The following is a 17,327-nucleotide window of genomic DNA, read 5'->3' as shown; positions in this document are numbered from 1 at the left end:
TGGGAGTGAAGGCACTGTGTATCCCTGGGAGTGAAGGCACTGTGTACCACTGGGAGTGAAGGCACTGTGTACCACTGGGAGTGAAGGCACTGTGTAGCACTGGCAGTGAAGGCACTGTGTATCACTGGGAGTGAAGGCACTGTGTAGCACTGGCAGTGAAGGCACTGTGTACCACTGAGAGTGAATGCACTGTGTATCCCTGGGAGTGAAGGCACTGTGTATCACTGGGAGTGAAGGCACTGTGTACCACTGGGAGTGAAGGCACTGTGTATCACTGGGAGTGAAGGCACTCTGTAGCACTGGCAGTGAAGGCACTGTGTATCACTGGGAGTGAAGGCACTGTGTAGCTCTGGCAGTGAAGGCACTGTGTACCACTGGGAGTGAAGGCACTGTGTAGCACTGGGAGTGAAGGCACTGTGTAGCACTGGCAGTGAAGGCACTGTGTATCACTGGGAGTGAAGGCACTGTGTATCACTGGGAGTGAAGGCACTGTGTATCACTGAGAGTGAAGGCACTGTGTATCATTGGGAGTGAAGGCACTGTGTAGCACTGAGAGTGCAGGCTCTGTGTATCACTGAGAGTGAAGGCACTGTGTATCACTGGGAGTGAAGGCACTGTGTATCACTGAGAGTGAAGGCACTGTGTATCACTGAGAGTGAAGGCACTGTGTATCACTGGGAGTGAAGGCACTGTGTATCACTGAGAGTGAAGGCACTGTGTATCACTGGGAGTGAAGGCACTGTGTATCACTGAGAGTGAAGGCACTGTGTCGCACTGAGCCAGACAGTTCAGGAGTTCCCTGCCTCATCCACTGTCCGTGCTGCGTTAGCTGATCCCAGCCGACGTGCTCCAATGGGCTGTGATGCGTTGGTCTGGCAAGGAGGGATACCAGCCAGGTTTCCTGCTCTCAGCTGGTGTTTCTGGATATTGGACTCAGCTGTGATGCCCTCTGTGTTGAATACCCTATTGACCCTGTCCAGGTTCACACATGAGGAGTGGTGACCTGGATGAGGTGATGGGAGAAGCCTTTGTTATATATTTCCCTCCCCCCTCTCTCTCTACCGAAGGTGCTTGTCCTTGAGATGGATCAGCATTTAACACTGATGTTGGTGAGATTGGGAAAAGTGGGTCAATGTTGTGATAAATGCTGAAAATACTGTGAAGGGGACAGGGAATGTCACATAAAAGCACCATATAGTGGATCATGAAAATGTGAAATAAAAGTTGTGGAAACACTCAGCAGGTCAGGCCGTGTCTGTGGAGAGAGAGAGACAGTTAACGTTTCAGGTCAGGCCGTGTCTGTGGAGAGAGAGAGAGACAGTTAACGTTTCAGGTCAGGCAGTGTCTGTGGAGAGAGAGAGACAGTTAACGTTTCAGGTCAGGCCGTGTCTGTGGAGAGAGAGAGAGACAGTTAACGTTTCAGGTCAGGCAGTGTCTGTGGAGAGAGAGAGAGACAGTTAATGTTTCAGGTCAGGCAGTGTCTGTGGAGAGAGAGAGACAGTTAACGTTTCAGGTCAGGCAGTGTCTGTGGAGAGAGAGAGAGACAGTTAACGTTTCAGGTCAGGCAGTGTCTGTGGAGAGAGAGAGAGAGACAGTTAACGTTTCAGGTCAGGCAGTGTCTGTGGAGAGAGAGAGACAGTTAACGTTTCAGGTCAGGCAGTGTCTGTGGAGAGAGAGAGACAGTTAACGTTTCAGGTCAGGCAGTGTCTGTGGAGAGAGAGAGACAGTTAACGTTTCAGGTCAGGCAGTGTCTGTGGAGAGAGAGAGACAGTTAACGTTTCAGGTCAGGCCGTGTCTGTGGAGAGAGAGAGACAGTTAACGTTTCAGGTCAGGCAGTGTCTGTGGAGAGAGAGAGACAGTTAACGTTTCAGGTCAGGCAGTGTCTGTGGAGAGAGAGAGACAGTTAACGTTTCAGGTCAGGCAGTGTCTGTGGAGAGAGAGAGAGAGACAGTTAACGTTTCAGGTCAGGCAGTGTCTGTGGAGAGAGAGAGACAGTTAACGTTTCAGGTCAGGCCGTGTCTGTGGAGAGAGAGAGACAGTTAACGTTTCAGGTCAGGCAGTGTCTGTGGAGAGAGAGAGACAGTTAACGTTTCAGGTCAGGCAGTGTCTGTGGAGAGAGAGAGAGAGACAGTTAACGTTTCAGGTCAGGCAGTGTCTGTGGAGAGAGAGAGAGACAGTTAACGTTTCAGGTCAGTGACCTTTCATCAGAACTGGAAATATAACGTGACTGCTTTGATTTGCTGATCCTAGGGCCTTGGGCTGGTGGTTACAGGGACGATGCCAGTTTTCAACATTACTGTGGAGAATGGCCAGCAGGTACGTGGTGACGATATGTGTGCCCTGTTGTGCCAGTCAGTCAGGGAGGAGGGGAGGAGCTGGCAGAATTAACCCCCATTTCCAGGCAATTTCATTCTCCCCCAAGAACACTTTCCCCCGTGTGGCTGCCTAGCCTTGGTCCAAGACTTCTTTTTAGCATTTAACTGTGGGATCTACTGACTCCGAGATAGCTCCTCTGTCGAACTCCTCCTTGCTGCTCCAATGGGGAACCTCTCTAGCATTTGGACAGGGCCCCTCTCCGGTGTTGAGTGGAGCTCCTGTTAATTGTTTTTGCCTGGTCTGACAATGTCACCCAGCCTGGGCAGTAGACACTGGGCCCAGCTTTACATTCTACCCTACAATTGGAGCTCTTGTTGTATATTTATCTGAACCGTTCACTGACTCGGCAGTCCAACTCACTAAGCTGAAAGGGCAGACCTGCCACTCGGCGCTGAGGGTCCTCCCACTTGGCTCCAGGTAACACTGCACCCACTTGGGGGTCCCTAATCCTTGGCTCTTGCTTACTTGTGCCTTTGTACTCTGGACATGGTAAGTGGGCTGTGTCCCTGTGGGCGTAGAGTGCAGATTCCACGTTGAACAAAGGCAAACGCTACCCGTGCAGGTTTCTGGCTAGCTTGGTTTAGAGAAGGGTATCCAACCATGTCAGAGACACACAGCTGATGAAAAAAATGCCTTGAAGCCTTACTAGACTGCACCCTCAGTCTCCGGGGCCTCAGTCACTTCAGCCGTTCTGAACAGACTGTTTCCTTTACAGAACCAGCTCATTCTCGGAGTGATGGGGATTGACGTTGCTCTCGATGACATCAAGAAACTCACCCCTCGCTACAACGTACGTACAAAATGAACATCTCGTGTTCACGAGCCCTGACACAAGCGTTGTGGACTGGCCTTGTAGTGATATTCGGGCTGCAGGCACTCATCTGACTCAATGCTCGGACAGATACATAGGGGGACATTTTCGGATATCCAGAAGGAAGTTTATTGGATGATCGCTGGCCCCTGCCTACGACTTTCAGTCCATTGAAAGCGGGGGATGGATAATTGCAGACAGTGCACCCTTCGCTCACACCTGGTACTGTGGGGGCTTGGAAAATAACCTCTGTCCTTCAGTTCGGCCTTTTTCCAACATGTGTTCTTGTATCCAGAGTTAGACAGCAGTTTCTACAGCAGACTGAGTCTCCCAGGACCCAGAACCTGCATCCTTATTCATGCCAGGTGTGCGATAGTGTCCCACAACCTCAATGATCAACTCCTGATATCACTCACTATAGAAGGCCCACCATGGACTCCCGTCACTTTTGAAGCCAGAGAATATCACAGCGCCTGATTTCCTCATTTAAGCTAAAATTTCTTGCTCAAATGTTATTTACAGGCAAAACAATATGTAAAGAGAGAAGGACACGGTGAGATATGAAAGCACAATATCGTACCCATACACAGTACCAAGGCACTGATTCCCCGCAGATGATCTCCCTTCTGACAGCTGTAACTTCTCCGGGACAACCCCGGGAAAATGGTGTAAATGTAAATTCACCCCTAAACTGTCCCAAGACACGATAAGTTCGCCTCCGACTACAGCCCCCGGCCCCCTAACCATCCTTCAACTCCACTCCCTTCTGCATCAAACTCCCAACTGCCAAGCCTCAGGCCCTCCCTCCATCCTCTGCAGGTGCTGATTTGCTCAAATGCCCCCTCACCGCTACTTTCAATGCCACTGGATTCCCACAGTATCTCCGTAGGTCGGATAAAGGATGCGAGTGGATTAATCATATTAAATTATACACTGCATCAAACAAGTTCTTTCACATTAAGGGAGCAAAGCTGTTAATTAAATCAATCAGACAAGCTGACTGATATTCTGCAAGTTAACAACCTGGTTTTTGATGATCTGAGAGACATTAACATATTTGGTGCCTGTGGAGGTCCTGCCCTGTCTAGCCGATGTCCCTGGAGGTCCTGCCCTGTCTAGCCGATGTCCCTGGAGGTCCTGCCCTGTCTAGCCGATGTCCCTGGAGGTCCTGCCCTGTCTAGCCGATGTCCCTGGAGGTCCTGCCCTGTCTAGCCGATGTCCCTGGAGGTCCTGCACTGTCTAGCCGATGTCCCTGGAGGTCCTGCCCTGTCTAGCCGATGTCCCTGGAGGTCCTGCCCTGTCTAGCCGATGTCCCTGGAGGTCCTGCTATGTTTAGCCGATGTCCCTGGAGGTCCTGCCCTGTCTAGCCGATGTCCCTGGAGGTCCTGCCCTGTCTAGCCGATGTCCCTGGAGGTCCTGCCCTGTCTAGCCGATGTCCCTGGAGGTCCTGCCCTGTCTAGCCGATGTCCCTGGAGGTCCTGCCCTGTCTAGCCGATGTCCCTGGAGGTCCTGCCCTGTCTAGCCGATGTCCCTGGAGGTCCTGCCCTGTCTAGCCGATGTCCCTGGAGGTCCTGCCCTGTCTAGCCGATGTCCCTGGAGGTCCTGCTATGTTTAGCCGATGTCCCTGGAGGTCCTGCCCTGTCTAGCCGATGTCCCTGGAGGTCCTGCCCTGTCTAGCCGATGTCCCTGGAGGTCCTGCCCTGTCTAGCCGATGTCCCTGGAGGTCCTGCCCTGTCTAGCCGATGTCCCTGGAGGTCCTGCCCTGTCTAGCCGATGTCCCTGGAGGTCCTGCCCTGTCTAGCCGATGTCCCTGGAGGTCCTGCCCTGTCTAGCCGATGTCCCTGGAGGTCCTGCCCTGTCTAGCCGATGTCCCTGGAGGTCCTGCACTGTCTAGCCGATGTCCCTGGAGGTCCTGCACTGTGTGCCCATTGCTCCTGGAGGGATTACACTCCGATATTCCCATACAATTTGAACTCATCAGGTGCAGTCACATATATGGGCCACAAAACTGAACCTGATTCTGCTCAACTGGCCTTCCTGTGCTGGCCAGGTGCAGTGAGGGGGCTATTGTGCCCCAGTTTATTTTGTTTTGAAATTTCTGCTAGTGCTTCTTGCTGATGTTCTCCCTTGTTTTCTCCTCACAGTTAGGTGGCAACGGGTACTTTTTCGCCATCAATCCAAATGGATACGTCCTGTTGCACCCCAACCTACAGCCAAAGGTAAGAGATTTTAGCACCAATTCGCCCATTTAGACAATGTATGTAACAGTCCTTCAGCTCAGGTATGATGTACTGTGAGCTTCGTTATCATTTACCCACTTGGATAATGAAAGTACTGATTATAACCGTCTGCGGCCAGAAAATGCCATTCGACCCATTCCACCCAGAGACCCTGTCTGATTATTCTATCATAGACTCTCTCCCACACCCAGAGACCCTGTCTGATTATTCTATCATAGACTCTCCCCCCACCCAGAGACTCTGTCTGATTATTCTATCATAGACTCTCCCCCGACCCAGAGACCCTGTCTGATTATTCTATCATAGACTCTCCCCCGACCCAGAGACCCTGTCTGATTATTCTATCATAGACTCTGCCCTCCCCCCCGAGACCCTGCCTGATTATTCTGTCATTGACTCTCCCCCCACCCAGAGACCCTGCCTGATTATTCTGTCATTGACTCTCCCCCCACCCAGAGACCCTGCCTGATTATTCTATCACAGACTCTCTCCCCTCCCTGAACCAGAGACCCTGTCTGATTATTCTATCATAGACTCTCTCCCCCACCCAGAGACCCTGTCTGATTATTCCATCATGGACTCTGCCCCCCACCCCTCTCCACCCAGAGACCCTGTCTGATTATTCCATCATGGACTCTCCCCCCTCCCCTCTATCCACTGTCACTAACACATTCTACAGCTGGGGTTAGTACACAAAATGAGTAACCCATCCCACATATTGGGTGAATATCTACAGTCAGTAACCCATTTCACAACTGGAGTGAGGAGCTATGGGGTGAGTATTCATGGTCAATAATCCAATCCACAACTGGAGTGAGTATTCTCTCTCAATAATGTATTCCACAGCTGGGGTGATTACCCACTGTCAGTAACCCATTCCACAGCTGGGGTGATTACCCACTGTCAGTAACCCATTCCACAGCTGGGGTGATTACCCACTGTGATTAATTGAAGTTACAGATGTTCAGTGTGAAGGTGTTGGTGTTCTTTATGTCACTTATGCTTGTTACTAGCTACTCACACTGTTATAATCCAACACCCAAGATAGAAGAAAGGTTCTAGTCCAAGAGTTACTATTCACACATCAATGAGGGTAGTTACATAAACCTCTGAATGAAGCACATCATTAGTCCCGGGACATCCCCAAGAGGAACATTCAAAGCAAGATGGTAGAGATCTCTCTGATGGTGCCTGTCAATATCGTGTCACATCTCCCCTATTTCTATTTTTTGTCTCTAGGTTACAAATTTCCAGGAGCCAGTGACTCTGGATTTCCTAGATGCTGAACTGGAGGATGAAAACAAGGAACAGGTAAAGAGTGGCCTCGTCTGGTCCTTAATGAAATTAAAAAGATATAATATATCCAAGACTTTCATTCAGCCTCCATTTACCATCATCCCAAGGAGAGAGTCAGCTGGGCACTGTTCCTTTGAGTAATCCATGCTCTTGGCATCAGGAGGCCTTTTCCCTCTATTATATCAGATCAGTGTTGGTGCCCTGCTCTCTAAAGAACACATGCGTGGGAGAGAGGTCCAAGTTTAATGACTCTCCTTTCTCCTCTGACTTGATGCTGTGTGACTTCTTGCTGATAGGCCCTTACCTTGAAAAAGGTCCAACACATGGATTCATTGACCTGCAATGATGTTGCATATCATATCAAAGAGAGGTACCTAACCATTGTCTCTCAGACTGGGAATTGGGGACCCGTATTGTGGAGTTATAGTATCACCTTCAAAAAGATCTCCTATTTCAGATGTATTATAAATACTGAAAATGTATTTGGTGCGTTGTCATGACAACCATTTTCCTCCACTCAAAAGTCATTGAGAATGGACCTTGCCTGTTTGTGAGAAGTGGTTTCTTCTTCTACTGTTTTACTGGTCAGTTGGGTATCTGATATGAGCAGAAACCCATCACCATGTTTAAGACAAACCAAACTGTTGAACAATCTACACAGGCAGGGTTTCTGTTTGTCCGATGTGGAGTGCGCACTCTCTCCTCATCGAAACACGGCCCACTTACTTAACTCCAGAAAGCTTGGCCACAGATTGGCAACAACCGAGGTTTGGGGAGACAGGTCCCCTTTTTGCCACAAAGCCACCGCACAACCTCATCCTGGAGATCACACACGGACTGAAGAAAGCCCTTCCACTGTATGTCTATCAGTTCTGTACCCTGAAGGAGTTGTGTTTAATGACACAAGCTCAACCTACATTGGGACTTTGGGCTTTCTCATCTTTCTTCCACGACAGTAAAGAGCCCTTTACCTTCTCTTAGCGTGGTCCTGAACAGTATCCAGTCTAACTCTGGCATCCAACAGGGTCCCCACTCTAGTGCTGATATAAATCAACAATTTCTCAGTTAATCTCACCTTTTTTTGGTCATGAGTCATTCTAAGATGCCCTACTCCAAATACAGTTCGATAAATACTGCGTAGTGTTTCTATTTTAGCCCAGATTCCACTTGTTTCCATCAGGTTGATATCAGGAAGACAAGCCGTGTGTATATCACAGGTAAAGGTTGGCACTGGTAGGAAGCAGGCTCTCCAAATTCAGGTTCACCACTAATTCAGATTTAATCCATCTATTGCGAGTGATGCTTTTAATGTTGACAGCAGCCAGTCCCTGCACCGACTGCACACTCCCATTCCATTGCATCGAACGTGATCTCATTTTCTTTTTCTTTTCCGTGTTCTTCTCTATTTACATAGATCCGGAGAATCATGATTGATAGGAAGAGTGAAAATCGTACCATCCAAACTCTAATCAAATCCCTGGATGAGGTAAGTAGATCAGCACTTGTAGATTTGTCTGTAGCTCCATGGTTTCTTGATCAGCACCTTTAATGGGGAAGAAAACTGCCCATCAAATCAAACATTTAAGATAAAAAGGGAGGAGATAATTGATAAACTAATCAAACTTAGAGAGAATAAGAGATCTTAGAGATAGATTGCATCTGTGCATATTAAAAGAAGTTAGGGAAGAGATAGCAGAGGCACTATTACATATATATAAAAAATCATTAGAAAAGGGAGTAGTGCCAGAGGACTGGCGGACAGCTAATGTTATTCCTATATTTAAAAAGGGAGATAGAACCAGTCCAGGGAACTATAGACCAATTAGCTTAATGTCGGTGCTAGGAAAGATAATGGAATCCTTATTCAAAGATGTAATAAAAAAACATTTAGAAACCGAAAATATAATAAAGAATAATCAGCATGGATTTTAGAAGGGAAAGTCATGCTTGACCAGCCTTATTGAATTCTTTGAAGAAGTAACAGAAAAGGTAGACAAGGGTAATGTAGTAGATGTCATATATCTGGATTTTCAAAAGACCTTCGATAAGGTATCACATTGTAGACTCATGACTAAGGTCAGAGCATGTGGAGTCAGGGGACAGGTAGCAGAATGGATAGCAAGCTGGCTACAAAACAGAAAACAGAGAGTAGGGGTTAAGGGTAGCTACACTAATTGACAAAAGATGGGGAGTGGTGTTCCACAGGAATCGGTGCTGGGACTGTTGTTGTTCACAATTTACATTAATGATTTGCACTCGGGAATCGGAAGTACAATTTCAAAATTTGTGGACGACCCGAAATTGGGGGGTATAGTTAATACTGAGGAAAAATGTGTTAAATGCAAGAAGAAATTAATAAACTTTCAGAATGGACGTGTAATTGGCAAATGAATTTCAATATAGATAAGTGTGATGTGGTGCATTTTGCTTGGATAATAAGAGTCTAAATGGGGTAGAGGAGCAGAGGGATCTGGGGGCACAGATACACAAATCACTAAAAGTAGCGATGCAGGATAATAAGGCCAAAAAAAAAAGCAAACCAAGCACTGGGGTTCATTTCTCGAGGGATAGAATTGAAAGCAGAGAAGTTTTGTTAAACTTGTATAGAACCTTGGTTAGACCACACTTGGAGTATTGTGAACAGTTCTGGTCTCCGTATTATAGAAAGGATATGGAGGCACTGGAGAAGGTGCAAAAAAGATTCACAAGGATTATACCAGAACTAAGAGGATATCCTTATCAGGAAAGGCTGAACAGGCTAAAAGAGAAGGCTAAGGGGTGACCTGATTGAAGTCTTTAAGATAATGATAGCGTTTGATAGGGTAGACGTAGAGAAAATGTTTCCACTTGTGGGGAGACCAGAACTAGAGGTTATAAATATAAAATAGTCACTAATAAATCCAGTAGGGAATTCAGGAGAAGCTTCTTTACCCAGAGAGTGGTTAGAATGTGGAACTCGCTATCACAAGGAGTGGTGGAGGCGAATAACAGAGATACATTTAGAGGGAAGCTCGATAAATACATGAGGGAGAAAGGAATAGAAGGGTATCCTGATAGGGTGAGATGAAGTAGGAAGGGAGGAAGCTCGTGTGGAGCATAAACACCAGCACAGACCTGTTGGGTCGAATGGCCTGTAGATTCAATGTGACTCAGGCCATATCACAATGTTTATGAAATGGCCGTATCTAATCCAATGACCTGTCACTGTTTAAAGTAATGAGTATCAAACCTAACGCAAAGGCGGAGACACAAAGACTATTTGTTGTGCCCCTCTTTCTAGCTACTGTGGCTTAAATGGGTGCAGACCAGGGATCAAACATGGCACCTTCCTCAAGTACCAGCTTGGCTTAGTAGCAATCCTGCCTCTGAGTCAAAAGGTTGTAGGTTCAAGGACTTGAGCACGCAGAATCATAGAATCATAGAAAGGTCACAGGCTGGAAAGAGGCCATTCGGCCCATCGAGCCTGCACCAGCTCTATGCAAAAGCAATCCAGCTAATCCCACTCCCCCGCCCTATCCCCGCAGACCTGCAAATTTTTCCTTTCAAGTACTTATCCATTTCCCTTTTGAAAGCCATGATTGAATCTACCTCCACCACCCCCTCGGGCAGTGCATTCCAGATCCTAACCACTCACTGTGTAAAAAAAGTTTTTCCTCATGTCACCTTTGGTTCTTTTGCCAATCACCTTAAATCTATGTCCTCTGGCTCTTGACTCTTCTGCCAATGGGAACAGTTTCTCTCTATCTACTCTGTCTAGACCCTTCATGATTTTGAATACCTCTATCAAATCTCCTCGCAACTGTCTCTGTTCCAAGGAGAACAACCCCAGCTTCTCCAGTCTATCCACATAACTAAAGTCCCTCATCCCTGGAATCATTCTAGTAAATCTCTTCTGCACCCTCTCTAAGGCCTTCACATCTGCCCTAAAGTGCAGTGCCCAGAACTGGACACAATACCCCAGTTGTGGTTGAACCAGTGTTTTATAAAGGTTCATCATGACTTCCTTGCTTTTGTACTCTATGCCTCTATTTATAAAGCCCAGGATCCCGTATGCTTTTTTAACTACTTTCTCAACCTGCCCTGTCACCTTCAACGATTTGTGCACATATACCCCCAGATCTCTCTGTTCCTGTACCCCTTTTAGAATTGTGCCCTCCAGTTTATATTGCCTCTCCTTGTTCTTTCTACTGAAACGTATCACTTCACATTTTTCTGCATTAAATTTCATCTGCCACGTGTCCATCAATGCCACCAGCCTGTCTATATCCTCTTGAAGTCTATCACTATCCTCCTCACTGTTCACTACCCTTCCAAGTTTTGTGACATCTGCAAATTTTGAAATTGTGCCCTGTACACCCAAGTCCAAATCATTAATATATATCAAGAAAAGCAGTGGTCCCAGCATCGACCCCTGGGGAACACCACTGCACACCTCCCTCCAGTCCAAAAAACAACTGTTCACCACTACTCTCTGTTTCCTGTCACTTAGCCAATTCTGTATCCATGTTGCTACTGCCCCCTTTATTCCATGGGCCGCAATCAATTACATAATCTAAGCTGGCACATCTGTGCAGTGCTGGTGATTTCCAGCCATCTTGGCAGCCTTCAGATGAAACTGAGGGACCTTCTGTCTGCTCTGGTGGTGCATGAGAAAGTTCCATGGCAGTATTGACAAAAGAGCAAGGAATTCTCCCAATGTCCTGGCCTACATTCTCCCTTCAGCCAATTCAACCAAGAACAGATCAGATGGCTATTGTTTTTTGTGGAGTTCTTGCTGTGTGTAAACAACGACTGAATTTTCTACATTCCTGTAGCTCAAAGTCTGTGAAGGTTTGGGACATTTCTGAGAGACATGACAAAGTGCTATATGAGGCAAATCTTTCTTTGCCGCCTCACATGTTTGCTTCACCTGTTGAACCATCGGGGAACTGTCCCCACCTCCGGAACTCACAGCTTGACAATAACATCTCAATTCAAGATGATGGACTATGATCAGCATCTCAATTTTTTTTTACCAAACCTCTGCTTCAAAAAGAAGAGTATTTCTTCATCTACAGGAAAAGAGGGTGTAATACACACTGCTCCCCCGGTCATGGACACCATGGGCTTACAGTATGTTTTCAATTAATAGGGGAAATGCAGCCTAAGGTTCTTCAGGGGATGAGCAGCCATATGTCCCATTCTATTACTTTGCATTCACTGGTCAAAAGAACTGAAAATGGCCTAGAGGTTTGAGGGGATGTTGTTCTATGTTGTGGGATGGATGAGTCGAACGAGCTATGACTGAAAGATGTCTTAAAGAAACAAACAATTTGTGTGAAATGCAATATGTTTCCAGATCGAAAAACCTAGCGATTGAATACAAGAGCCTGACACACTCTGGTAACAGTAGGCTGCAGAGTTTGAATGACTACCTCACTGTGTTCCTTTTTTCAGAGATATATTGATGAAGTATTTAGGACGTACACATGGACCCCAGTGAAAAGTTCTGATTACAGGTAACATAGTTGCTCCAATCCATCAGCCTGGGATTGCACCCTGGCCCAGCAGTATTACAGCCACAGTTTGATTGTGGCTTTCCCCTTTACCCAGGGAATGTAGCATTCGGAAGGTTGGTTGCTAGGTTTTCACATAAAACAATGATAAATGCTACAGAAATGACCAGTTGACAAAGGTATGTGGTATTTCTGAACGCAGCACTTGCCCTTTCATTGTCACTGCAAAGGTGATATATCGGAGACAGTGCTAGACTTCAGAGCCTGAGTGTGATCAGGGTGTAACAGAGAGAGCATTAGAACTAAGAGCTGTAAAATGAGGAAGGGTGGGACAATGAGTGTTGTGATGGAGTCATACTGACAGGTCAGTAATGATCTGCTTTAAAGGTAGATTATGTTACACTCTGAGTTTAAACAGGCTACAGTGTGGGAAATAACAGTCAAGGTAATTAGCAGTTTACTCAACTTCTGCAACCCCCAACACAGAGATCACTCCATGTTACTGAGGACCCCACCCCACAACAAGGAGATCACTCCATGTTACCCCGGACCCCCACCCCCCAACACAGAGATCACTCCATGTTACCCCGGACCCCCACCCCCCAACACAGAGATCACTCCATGTTACCCCGGATCCCCACCCCCCAACACAGAGATCACTCCATGTTACTGACGACCCCCACTCCCCAACACAGAGATCACTCCATGTTACTGACGACCCCCACCCCCCAACACAGAGATCACTCCATGTTACCCCGGACCCCCACCCCCCAACACAGAGATCACTCCATGTTACTGACGACCCCCACCCCCCAACACAGAGATCACTCCATGTTACTGACGACCTCCACCCCCCAACACAGAGATCACTCCATGTTACTGAGGACCCCACCCCCCAACAAGGAGATCACTCCATGTTACCCCGGACCCCCACCCCCCAACACAGAGATCACTCCATGTTACTGAGGACCCCCACCTCCCAACACAGAGATCACTCCATGTTACCCCGGACCCCCACCCCCCAACACAGAGATCACTCCATGTTACTGACGACCCCCACCCCCCAACACAGAGATCACTCCATGTTACTGACGACCTCCACCCCCCAACACAGAGATCACTCCATGTTACTGAGGACCCCACCCCCCAACAAGGAGATCACTCCATGTTACCCCGGACCCCCACCCCCCAACACAGAGATCACTCCATGTTACTGAGGACCCCCACCCCCCAACACAGAGATCACTCCATGTTACCCCGGACCCCCACCCCCCAACACAGAGATCACTCCATGTTACTCCGGACCCCCACCCCCCAACACGGAGATCACTCCATGTTACTGAGGACCCCACCCCCCAACACAGAGATCACTCCATGTTACTCCGGACCCCCACCCCCCAACACAGAGATCACTCCATGTTACTCCGGACCCCCACCCCCCAACACAGAGATCACTCCATGTTACTCCGGACCCCCACCCCCCAACACGGAGATCACTCCATGTTACTGAGGACCCCACCCCCCAACACAGAGATCACTCCATGTTACTCCGGACCCCCACCCCCCAACACGGAGATCACTCCATGTTACCCCGGACCCCCACCCCCCAACACAGAGATCACTCCATGTTACTCCGGACCCCCACCCCCCAACACAGAGATCACTCCATGTTACCCAGGACCCCCACCCCCCAACAAGGAGATCACCATGTTACTGAGGACCCCCACCCCCCAACACAGAGATCACTCCATGTTACCCAGGACCCCCACCCCCCAACACGGAGATCACTCCATGTTACTGAGGACCCCCACCCCCCAACACAGAGATCACTCCATGTTACTGAGGACCCCACCCCCCAACAAGGAGATCACTCCATGTTACTGAGGACCCCCACCCCCCAACATGAAGATCACTCCATGTTACTGAGGACCCTCACCCCCCAACAAGGAGATCACTCCATGTTACTGAGGACCCCCACCCCCCAACATGAAGATCACTCCATGTTACTGAGGACCCCACCCCCCAACAAGGAGATCACTCCATGTTACTGAGGACCCCCACCCCCCAACATGAAGATCACTCCATGTTACTGAGGACCCTCACCCCCCAACAAGGAGATCATTCCATGTTACTGAGGACCCTCACCCCCCAACATGAAGATCACTCCATGGATTATCTTGTTCCCACACTCTGCAGAACATTCTCGAACCTTCTCCTGAAATAGTCCTTTAACCAATAGAACCTTGAAATCATAGACACAAATAACTTTGAACCAGGAAGTTGACACAATTCTTTGCTGCACATTAAGTGCTTTTTGTAACGGAATTATCCAGATGGGAAAGTTGGGAAGATGTTTTTGGGTCCTGAAACCCAACACTCAATTGGCTGGGCTCCGAGTTGAGCAGGTTAGTTTCACACGCCCCCCTCCCCCCACCCATTCCACAAAGAGTGATTGGCAGAATGACTGCGGTACCACTCACAATACTGGGATTGCAGGTAAGGAACATTCATTCCGGAATATTCTGAAATGCTATGGAAATTGCGAAATTCTCCCCGCTTGTTAATCTCAGAGCTCCAGTGAAAATAGCAGTGACTGCTCGAGTTGATCTGAGATGTGATATTGCCTCTTCATTCCCTTTGCAGCCTGGCCCTGGTCTTGCCACCGTACAGCAAATATTATATCCACGCCAAGCTGGATGACCAAATCCTTCAAGCTCAGTGTAAGTACCTGTTGTCCAGTCTATTTGTCCCCTGGTCTGACCTTGAACCTGCAGGCACGCCAGCTGTCACTGGGCTGTAGAAAACTTTACTGCACTGATAGAAAGCAAGCTTCCCCAATCAGAATCCGAGTTTAACCAATTACACAGTAACCTTTCTGATATTGGTGAAACTCCGTATTTTGCTAAGCAAAAAAAACCAAAGTCAAAATAAAATTAATATATGAACCAGCTGGTTAAGAAGCAAAAGTCGAGCTCTCCTTTTCTTGCTTTCTTCTAGAATATACAATGATTCTGAAGCAGCAAACCACGCAGGGACTGTGAAAATGTGCATGCTTTTCACTATGTTCTACTTGGGTTTCAGTTTCTTTCTTGCTTTTGTTTCTTTCCGTTGTTTTGTTTTGTTTATTTCTTTTCTTTCAATTTCTCTGGATTGTTTGGACTTGCCTTGTTCTGTTCGTTGAAGCTTTAGAATCATTTGCCCTTGGCTATTGCATGCCAGCCTTGTGTGCAGAGCACCTAGAGCTATCAGTCTAGATGTTTGCAACTGTTTGTTTGCTCTTTTGAGATATTTTTATTTTGTCAGTTGCAAGATTCTCAGTATATTTATACACAATATTTTTATTCAAATAGTAATTGAATAAAATATTGTTTGTGACCCCCTTCCTACCCAACCCCTTTTTTTCTGCTTTCTCTCTCTATGATGGATTCACACAGTCCAAAACAACAACAAGGGCAAGTATCTGAATATTGGTCCCCTCCCCCACCCTCTTTGTTCAGTGCCTACCCCCCACTGTACCCAGCCTGCTTGCCCATTTACCTGCCCGTCTGATCCTTTCTCAAATTCCCTATCCAACCCTCTTGATGCAATGTCTTGTTATGTCCACAATGGCTTAGAAATTTCCTTTGCATTGCTCTGAATATCTTCCCTCTAGATATCTGCTTCCTATTGTATCCAACTTTAGTGTCCTGCTTTCTTTCTCTCTCTCTCTCTCTCTCTTTTTCTTTCTTTCTCTCACCTCCTCCCTCACTAACTAACCTCCCCCCTCCTCAATGATGCTGAAGAGATATCAGTGCTGTTTGGACCCCAACCCATCCACTTTCTCCCTATTAGCCTGTAACTGGACCCTACGCTCCACCCTTTCAAACAGAGTTTGATTGTCTCCATGTAATATAATGAGTTTGGCCATGTTGGTGCCTTATGAGTGATATTCAGTAGCTGACTACAATCGGTGCAGTGGAAGATGCTGAAAAAAATGCAATTGGTAATCAATTTAAAAAAGTATTTCTATTCTTAAAAAAGCCTGAATGACCTCATTTTTATTGGCTAGTATTTTGGACTTTCCACGTTCCAGAATGTAAAAATTGTTTGTTTTCTGGGCAACATATTGGCTACAACTACTCTCCTGAGATGTGCTTCGACCTTGCAAATCGATCTCTCGATCTTCGCATTTTTAAGAGTTGCGTAGTTTCTTCTCCGCTCCTGTGCTAACAATAAGATGTCTGAAACGCTGCAGGTGTAAGCTGCACCTCCCCCTCGCCAGTAGTTCCCAGATAATGTTCCTTTTTATTGCAGATTTTGAATCCTTGTTACCCAGCTCCTTTGAGACCGTGGGACATGTATTCATTGCTCCCAGGTAGCTGTGTGTGTGTGTGCGCTTGCCCATTCGCTTCCTGCTGTACGCTCATTGTGCCGTGCCCAAATCTGACCATGCTGTGAGCCAGACAGTACCTCCCACCACCCCCTTACCCCCCTGCCCCGTGCTGTGACCTGTGTTGCAACTGCTAAATCTGCTTACGGAATGGATATCTATCTCTCTGTGCTCTGGCCTAGTCTCTTCCCCATTAAGAAATCAGCGGTATATGCATGAGCTTTCAGGCTGTGATGGCCCTTTCCTAAAAGCTCCTACCCTTGCATGACAATCATATGTGGCAGTATAACTCCCAGCCGTCTGTGTGTTAAAGAACAGGGAACTTCCTGCAGCATGACCCTCCTTCATGTTACCGTCCCATCCTTGTACGGGAGTGACACCCTAGGGGTTTGAGGATGAGGGCTTGTCACTGTCTCTTTCACGCCAGTGTCCACTTTACCCTCATGGAATGTGTTTACACTTGGATTCTCTCCTAGGGAATACTGCAAGGATCTTGTCAAGTCAGACAACAATACAGAGTTGTTATTCAATTTTATCAATCTGATGGATAAGAACACTCCCGACCACAAGAACTGTGAGTACAGCAACACTCTCCAGGGGCTACTAATCCCGCAGGACTCCTCAAACTGCTTGGCAGCTGACGGATGGTTCAGGTTTTCTGATTTGGTCATTACATTGTTTAGACTTTGTACAAAGTGCAGGCTTGGTACTGACTCCAGTGGTCTACTGTGGTGCATTGA

General features: G+C 47.4%; 1 protein-coding gene across 2 annotated transcripts in view; it reads left to right on the top strand.

Annotated features, from left to right (window-relative positions):
• cacna2d2a (calcium channel, voltage-dependent, alpha 2/delta subunit 2a) overlaps window positions 1-17,327 on the top strand; it is a 1,119,650-nt gene that overhangs the window by 924,846 nt on the left and 177,477 nt on the right. For both annotated transcript variants that reach the window (XM_067999049.1, XM_067999048.1), the window contains exons 15-23: window positions 2,251-2,316; window positions 3,092-3,166; window positions 5,332-5,406; window positions 6,667-6,738; window positions 8,138-8,209; window positions 12,160-12,221; window positions 14,862-14,938; window positions 16,512-16,572; window positions 17,064-17,161. In XM_067999049.1, the coding sequence (XP_067855150.1) occupies window positions 2,251-2,316; window positions 3,092-3,166; window positions 5,332-5,406; window positions 6,667-6,738; window positions 8,138-8,209; window positions 12,160-12,221; window positions 14,862-14,938; window positions 16,512-16,572; window positions 17,064-17,161 (658 nt within the window). The remainder of the gene's footprint in view (window positions 1-2,250; window positions 2,317-3,091; window positions 3,167-5,331; window positions 5,407-6,666; window positions 6,739-8,137; window positions 8,210-12,159; window positions 12,222-14,861; window positions 14,939-16,511; window positions 16,573-17,063; window positions 17,162-17,327) is intronic.

The sequence above is a fragment of the Heptranchias perlo genome, chromosome 17 (assembly GCF_035084215.1).
Source record: "Heptranchias perlo isolate sHepPer1 chromosome 17, sHepPer1.hap1, whole genome shotgun sequence".
NCBI classification, from domain to species: Eukaryota; Metazoa; Chordata; class Chondrichthyes; order Hexanchiformes; family Hexanchidae; genus Heptranchias; species Heptranchias perlo.
This window is presented reverse-complemented; position numbering and strand designations above follow the sequence as displayed.